This window comes from Phytophthora infestans, genomic scaffold (assembly GCF_000142945.1).
Source record: "Phytophthora infestans T30-4 supercont1.29 genomic scaffold, whole genome shotgun sequence".
Lineage (NCBI taxonomy): Eukaryota > Oomycota > Peronosporomycetes > Peronosporales > Peronosporaceae > Phytophthora > Phytophthora infestans.
Genome location: NW_003303730.1, coordinates 1,758,001 through 1,765,631, shown reverse-complemented (window position 1 = coordinate 1,765,631; position 7,631 = coordinate 1,758,001). Strand labels below are relative to the sequence as shown.

Below are 7,631 nucleotides of genomic sequence, written 5' to 3'. Positions count from 1 at the left end.
GGGGAGGGATAGCCGAGCGGCTAGCTGATGTCAGCCCTGTTGCGGTTCGCAAGCAAGTCGATGACTTTGTCTCTTTGAGACTGAGCGTAATGCGTCAAGTACGCGACGCTATGGCTGAAAGCCAAGACACGCAGAAGGAACATGCAGATACCAAGGGCAGAAGCAATGTTGAGAGGTTTGAGGTCGGAGACCAAGTTTTATTAAACGCTAAAAACCTGCCTACTCATGCAGTGTCTGCAGTCTTCAAAACGAAGTTAAGACCTCGGTTCATAGGACCGTTTAAGGTCGTGGCCAGGAAGGGCCTAGCGTATACGCTCAACCTTCCAAAGAAGATGCGCACGCATCCGGTCTTCTATGTTGGCTTGCTTAAGCCATATCAAGACCCTGCTCAGGTGAGCGCGGAGGCGTTGGCACCAACGGTGGCTGGACCACGGACAGCTGCAGGGCAGCAAGTGGTAGAGCCACGGGAGGCTGAACGACAGCAAGTGGTGGATCCACAGATGGCTGATCAACAGCATGTGGCAGAGCCACAGGTCGCGGAGCGAAGTGCTCAAGATGCAGGAGCAAGCCAAGCTGAACACTCAGCCGAGCGACTGGACGCTCAAGGTCCGAGACCTGGTTGTGAGTCAACAGTGGTGGCTCTAACCTATCCACAACGTGATTCATCTCTTCGAGATCGACCGATGGACGGTGAACGGGAACGTTCGCGTCGTGGACGCCGGCGTCGTATGGGCGCAGACGCCGTTCCGGCAAGTGCTGACTCTCCCCGCGAGAGCCCAGCTGAGGCAAGGCCTCCTCCAGCTCTGCTCGATGAGCATGGTGAGCTCCACTTTCACGTGGAACGCCTTGTGGCGCGGCGTAGACGCCAGAGTCGTACCCAGTACTTGGTGAAGTGGAGGGGATACCTTCACTCACAGACCTCATGGGAGTTTGAGGTTATCCTCCGGCAAGATTGCCCTGACGTCGTTGACGCTTACGACCGGGCACATCATGTGCCGAAGCGCCACCATGGCGTGCGACAGCGTCGCCAGGCGCTGGGCGCCTCCCGCTAGAGTGGGGAGCGATTAGGTCAGTAGTTGAACTCAGGCTCTGACCAGTGGCTGTAGCAGCCAGCTCGTACGTATGAGCGGTGCTCGCAGCGGGAGCAGGAGGTGGAGAGACCTCGTAGTGTTAGGGACATGGTCCCAAAGGAAGCAGGTGCTTCGTGTTGTGCTGAACAAGGTTCAGGCACAAGCGTCTCGATAGACGCATAGTTGTTTTGAAACAACTTGCTCGATGAGCATGATCCAAATGTGGATACGCTGTAACAGCGAAAGTGGTGTCCCGGACGGGGATCGAACCAGTGGCCTTTGGCTTGACAGGCCGGAGCTCTACCTTTGAGCTATAAGGTCGATGCCCGTACGTCAGTCCGAGAACGGACTACTCATGGTATGAGAGGGCTGCGCCCGGGTGAGATTTGAACCACCGACCTGTGTCTTCCAAAGCCAGCGCTCGACCACTGAGCTGAAAGGCGTTGCCCTTAAGCTTGTCCATTCAGGACAACAGTTCATGGACGAGAGGGCTGTGCCCTGGCGGGTTCGAACCACCGACCTGTGGCTTCCAAAGCCATTGCTCGACCACTGATCTAAAAGCGGATTGCTCTTAAGCTTGTCCAAGCGTGGACAATCGTTCATGGAACGACAGAGCTGTGCCCTGGTGGGTTCGAACCACCGACCTGTGGCTCTCAAAGCCAACGCTCAACCATTGAGCTAAAAGGGTGTTGCCCTTAAGCTTGTCCAAGCGTGAACAATCGTTCATGGAACGAGAGGGCTGTGCCCTAGTGGGCTCGAACCACCGACCTATCGCTTGTGAAGCGAGTGTTCAACCGCTGAGCTGTTGTCGACGACTCGAATGAGTCAAGAGCATTGCTCTAAGCGGTTTGCAGCTCTTAGAGTAGGCGCGGAGCGCGAGCGTAGGTCTGAGATCGCTTGAGAGCAAGACGCGCGCTGCGCTTGGAGCATTGGGCCGTGGGCCGACGACGAGAAGTTGGGCATCAACGATGCGTAGGCGTTTGTGAGCTCACGGAGCTGTACAACGCTGGTGTAAGGTGTAGTAACCTCCCCGTCTTAGCAAGACGTGACCTCGCTGAGGAGAGTTTCGAGAACGGAATGTTCTCATCTTAGTGGGGGAGAGTGTAACGGGGTTACATGGTGTGGAACACACAGGGGTACGAAGTACCCGGAGAGTTAACAAACTCTCAGTACATAAGTTGGAGAGTTAACAAGGTCTCTCAGTACGTTGGCCGAAAGCCACACGTTATGCATTTGATTTGGTTTAACTATGCTAGATAGTTAAAGAGATACATTTACCCCTAGGCGGCTTGGCCGCAATAATAGTAAATAAAACACTTCTGGTGTTGAAGCATAAAAGTTAAGGTGTTAACTTTGAGCCCTGGTCTTGGGCTGTAAGTGTCCTTTGGATAAGGAACTTAGTATTAGTGACTCTTTGAGTCGAACGTCTTCCTCTGACGCTAAAGCTACGGCAGCCCCGCTACACCTTCGGTCTAGTCGTTGACGCGCGGAGCCATACACAGAAGGAGACAATAAAGTGCCCCGTCCACCTCGTACCACGCCAACACCGCGATAAATGCTCTGAGTCATGGATCCACCCGTCAAAGATGAGCCTAAATCGCTCGGGCAGCTCCGCTGCGATCGAGCGCTCTACTACAAGAGTCACTGCCTCCATGACTCGCCGGAGTGTCTCTTCTGAGACAGGCTGTAGGTTGCGGTATCTGACGTTGCATTTCAACATTAAAGGAAACGCGTTAGTTTTGTTATTAACTTGGAAAATATTAACGAGCATACCGTCGTACGAGCCTGCTCTCACAGAACGAAAGCGGTGGGTTGCACGTGGCCAGTAATTCCTACCACCCGAATGTGTTTTGAGCAGCCTGGCTCACGTTGTGAACGACAGACCCTGTCTGGCCAGGCGTGGCCGCTAGCACCTCCTCAGCAAAGGAAGAACGCTCCTGCCCTATATGCTGCATCAGGTTCGTGAAGCCAGATCCAGCGACTCGCTTCCGGAGTGTGCCGCATCTGCAGCGGTAATACTCGAGGATTACCTCGTCGTACTGGCCACGGCACGGCCGTAAGAAATAATTGGCGACTTGACCATTAATGAAGGTGGATGAGGCGGCAGGGCGAGGAGGGGCGGGCATCTTGGGGGGTGGCGGTGGTGTTGGGCTTCTTGTGAATATGGAGGTAAGGAAATTATGTATGCTGGCGTCGATGTGGGGCTATATTATGTGGTGGCTTCTGTCCTGGCTTAATTGGAGATGGTTGATGACAGTTTGGTCCAATAGCTTATTGAAGTGCTTTGGTTGGCTCAATAGATAACTGCTACCAATCGGTTAAACACCAACAAAAGAATTTTGCTACACATCTATTGCAATAATTGCAGCATCAAATATTTTTTGGCATCCCTGGGGTGGGAGCGGCGGCGATTCCATGGATTACTGTAAACGCTGTTATCTCACGGGAGCACGTGTGTTGATTACGACGTAGCACTTATGAGTAAAATCTACAGCTACAAGGTCGAGTCGCACTCTAGTTATCCAGCATTAAGATCGACTAATTCTCGACTCACTACTCGTCCATATTGTTTCATCCGGGTAATTTGCCAGTCCACGTCCTGAGGATCCGTGACCAAGGACTCGAAGCACATGAGCGTCTTGACTTCAGTCTTCACCGCGATGCGCTCCGCTGTCTTCGCCGAAACAGCCTCCACCGTCTGCTTTGTATGGATCAGCGTACTGAGCTGCAGCCTCTCGAGCGTCTCCGAGCCGTCGTGTGGCTCCATCTCCACACTCTCCAGCTGCTCCTTGACGGAACGAAAGCCGGACATCAACTCTGCAAAATTTGGTCTACCGCCCATCTCCTTCATCTTCTGTTTCTGTTGAGCCATAGCCTGCTTGCCCACAGCTAGAAGCTTCTCCTCCGTCTTCAAGGTAGCACGTGTTGGCCTTTTGAAACTGACCCCGCTTAGATGAACCCCAGTGAAGTCGAGCTCCCTTAACTCGAGACTGGAAACTCCCAGTCCGAGTCTCTTTACGCGCGGGAGGAACTGGACCTGGTAGCACATAGACTCGAACATTTGCTCCATCTCGTCCGCGAGCGGGGGTCTGGGGGCCTTCTCACCGGCAAAGTCGATCAGATCTTGCGAATGCATCGCCCTGATGACGCATTCGCTGGCGAATTTAGCGCCCTCGAGGAACTCCACGGCGTCGATCTCGGTCTTGGTCGGCTGTTGCAGTAGAGCGTAGAGGTAACAGTTGCGGAGTTGCCAGTTGCTCGGAGGAAAAACATCGTTCTCTTGGTAGCGCCTCAATTGGTCCGTCCGATCCAGAATCCGCTTGACATACTGAGACAGGGCGGTTGGAGAAGGGGGCTGCACGTCGGGGGAAGAGGAGAAGTGCCTGATACAACGCGGAAGCGACACAGCGCGACGAGCTACCTCGCGTATCATGAGGTAGATAAATTGTACATGTACTTCAAAGTAAAAAGTACGAAGTAGTTCATCAATGGGCAGGGTGTAGGGTAATTAGGCTCGAATTAGCAATTTGTGACCGGAAATTTTACCTTACCGCTACTTTCTATTTCGGAGGCGCTCAGCCAATCGGATCCGATATAGCGTTGCCAAAATGGATGAAAACCACAATACAGGTAAATTACGTTTATTTACACACCCCAGTGACTCACTGAGTGAGGTCTGTCGTAAGCTTAGGACAGATCAAAAGTTTACGGCACTCTTGTGACAAAGGAACAAGTTATTTTTGGCATGGAGGGAAAGATGTGCCTTTCATCTATCCTAAAACCCTCATTTCTGAAACGTCTGCGATTTTTTGCCACTCAGGTTATAATAGCTCAAGCACCCAATGAGCTCGTAAATTTCCCTCCATGCTGGTTTGTCACGCTAAGACTGGGAGCGCACATACATTGGTGGAAATTGAACAACGCTACCCCTTTTGTTTTTTTTGTCAAAGGCTATCCTGCGGCAATGTTTGATAGCAATACCTTTGCCAAATGCTTTCGACTATTATTGTCCAGCTTTTGTCGGACCCGGTGCGAGCAAACCCAGCAATTCTGAGTAGAAATAGCTTTTGTCCTCTAACGAAGCCACTATTACTATACTGCTCGAATTTGCGATAGTGAGCTCAAAATAAACCCCTATTAATAGTTCTAGGGGAGAAAATAATGTATGCCACATAAACGGTTTTTGTCGTACCAAAAATCGGACATACCCAAATTTAAGCACCACTAGGACAAAGATTTGATGTGCACTATTTTAATGAACAGACCATGGTTGGAGGAAGGTTGGAAAGGTAGTTTGGCAATGCATACTTGTGAAAAATATGTTGGCGTTGGCAACTAAAAACTGGAATTCGAAGCACTTTTCGTTTTCCAAGAATCTTTTTTTAAGAGAGCTCAGTCTTTACTCGTTTGAAAGAGCGTCAGCGCTGGTTTGTTTCCTCCCTTCTGCAGAATTGTACATGAAATTGCAGATGACTGCACTTAACGGCCCCGATGTGGTGGTCTTCATGACTGAAGCCAAGGTCGCCTGTAGACATCCTGCCGTATCTTTTAGACTCTAGACCCTACAAAAGGTGACAAAGACCGATGTGACCCAGCTGCAACGAGCGACAGTTCCTGCCTCATGTGAGAACGCTCGGTCAAGAGTTGTCTCGTATCGCTCTCACCGAGTTGACGTTAGAGGATCCTTTGAGCGAAGCGAACAATCGATGGGAGACAGCAAAGACGAAGGTGGCAACTCTGGGAGATTGCTGGCCAAATTGTGGCCGATATCAGCAAGAAAAGGCTTGTGGGATGGGCGGTGACGGATCCAGCAACTATTATAATAGCAGTGAGTTTGAAGTCATGACAAGCTGCATCGAGAGGTTGATGAAATACCCTCAATATTTTAAGGCCTAGACGACTCGCCTTTTTTTCGAGCAGTTCCAAAAGAAGACTCTGTAACACGATCCAGGCAATCGAAGCCGTGACGAAGACTCGGAGCGGATCAATGTGAAAAGAGCCGTTGGGACTACCCTCGTCTTTGAGTCGCTCGTGAAAAGGAGTTCTACACCCAGTTGGAGAGACTAGCTGGAGATCTCAACTGGGTATTGAATACTAGTAACCAAGAGAACTGTATTAGCACAACGTTTTGGATTTAAGGGAAAATGCCAATTAAGGGCCGTTCAAAGCAACCTTTTCTTGTTTTGACTGTATCTTTTGCTCTAGGAAAAAAATAAAATATGGCCTTGGCACCAATCAAAAGCTTACACAATTGTTTATTCCCTGGTTATTAAATTGTTTTACATCAGCTATGGTGTGTTCAGTAGGACAACTTAAAACAGTGCATAAAATGTGACGGCCGTGCCAATTAAGGGCCGCTTGATTTCACTATGGGTTGCTAAGTAATCTCTTATGTGATACCTTAGTAGTGGCCAATGAAAATAGATAAGCCTGAAATTCCGAATTGCCTATTGGCTAACCGAATCCGGCCCTTAACTGGCCACCGGCCCCTAATTGGCATTTTACCTTAACCGGTTCATGTTTGAGCACAAGCAACTCCTTTTTCAGCCAATCATTTTGCAATTATTAATCAGCCATCCGCCGTAGCAAAGATGCAGGTGCTCGGCCGTGGTGTGCGCCTCCCTGTGCGCCTCCACAGACCCCCGCACTTCACGTCATCGATATCCTCCTCATTACATGTACGTCCTTCTCTATCCTCATCAGTTTTCAGGCGCGAAGAGTCCACCTGCATGTCCGAATTCCCTTCTCACACATTTGTGTCAATGCTCACAGCATTTTTCATCCTCCTCCGATGCGAAACCTTCAGTCCTCGACGGTCCTGATGGACTGCTGCAGTTCGCTAATCGCGCCATGGAACGAGTCACCCAAATGGAGCGATACCGGGAGCACAGCGTCTTCCCGCCGTCCACTTGGATGCTGCATAACTACTTGCTCTTCACTCAGCTGCAGCTGCCCACTAACACCGAGATCGATGCCGTTGACTTCCTGAACGGAGCTCGCTTTGCCTGCGACTTTGCAGTCAATACCATGTACTCGACAGAGTTCGTAAACTACGCCACGGGTGTTATCTCGGAGTCCCCAGCGGCCGAGAAGATGAAGTCTGGACTGTCGGAGACCTGCTACGACGCCTTCCTCTTCGCTATGAAGCAGACGAGCAAGACTGGCAACCGATTCACTCTGAAGCAGCTGGACATTAATGGGGTTTATCTGCATGATGTCCACTGGGAGCGGATGTCGCTTGCGGACCTGAAGCAGGAGGAGGCGCTTGAAGCCTTCAACCGAGCGCAAGTTGCTGCACTGGATAAGGAGGGGAATGAACAAGACAAGGGCGAGGAAAACGTGGTGGTGAATCCCATGGAACATATCGAGCCGGAAGACGAGGCAGTTATGATTGAACGCCTGCGGTTGGATGTGCAATTCGAGGCGGTAGAGCATTTAGAAGTCGACACGGCTGAAGCTGAGGACCAAGTCGTCGAGAAGAACTCGTCCGCAGTGTGGCGCTTTGAGTCACTTGTTACACAGCCAGATGATGTGGACTGGAGGATTGTCAGCGTCTTGTAG

At 50.9% G+C, this 7,631-nt stretch overlaps 2 protein-coding genes across 2 annotated transcripts; one reads left to right on the top strand and one right to left on the bottom strand.

Annotated features, from left to right (window-relative positions):
- Positions 1-3,588: 3,588 nt before the first annotated feature.
- Positions 3,589-4,503, bottom strand: PITG_13651 (uncharacterized protein; the record flags this gene model as incomplete). The annotated part of the gene is made up of 1 exon (XM_002899791.1): positions 3,589-4,503. One exon carries the CDS (start codon positions 4,501-4,503, stop codon positions 3,589-3,591), a length of 915 nt encoding a protein of 304 aa, XP_002899837.1.
- A 2,435-nt stretch (positions 4,504-6,938) lies between these two features.
- On the top strand, positions 6,939-7,631 carry PITG_13650 (uncharacterized protein; the record flags this gene model as incomplete). Its single annotated transcript, XM_002899790.1, has 2 exons — positions 6,939-7,358; positions 7,404-7,631. The coding sequence occupies 2 exons, from the start codon at positions 6,939-6,941 to the stop codon at positions 7,629-7,631; spliced, it is 648 nt and encodes a 215-aa protein (XP_002899836.1).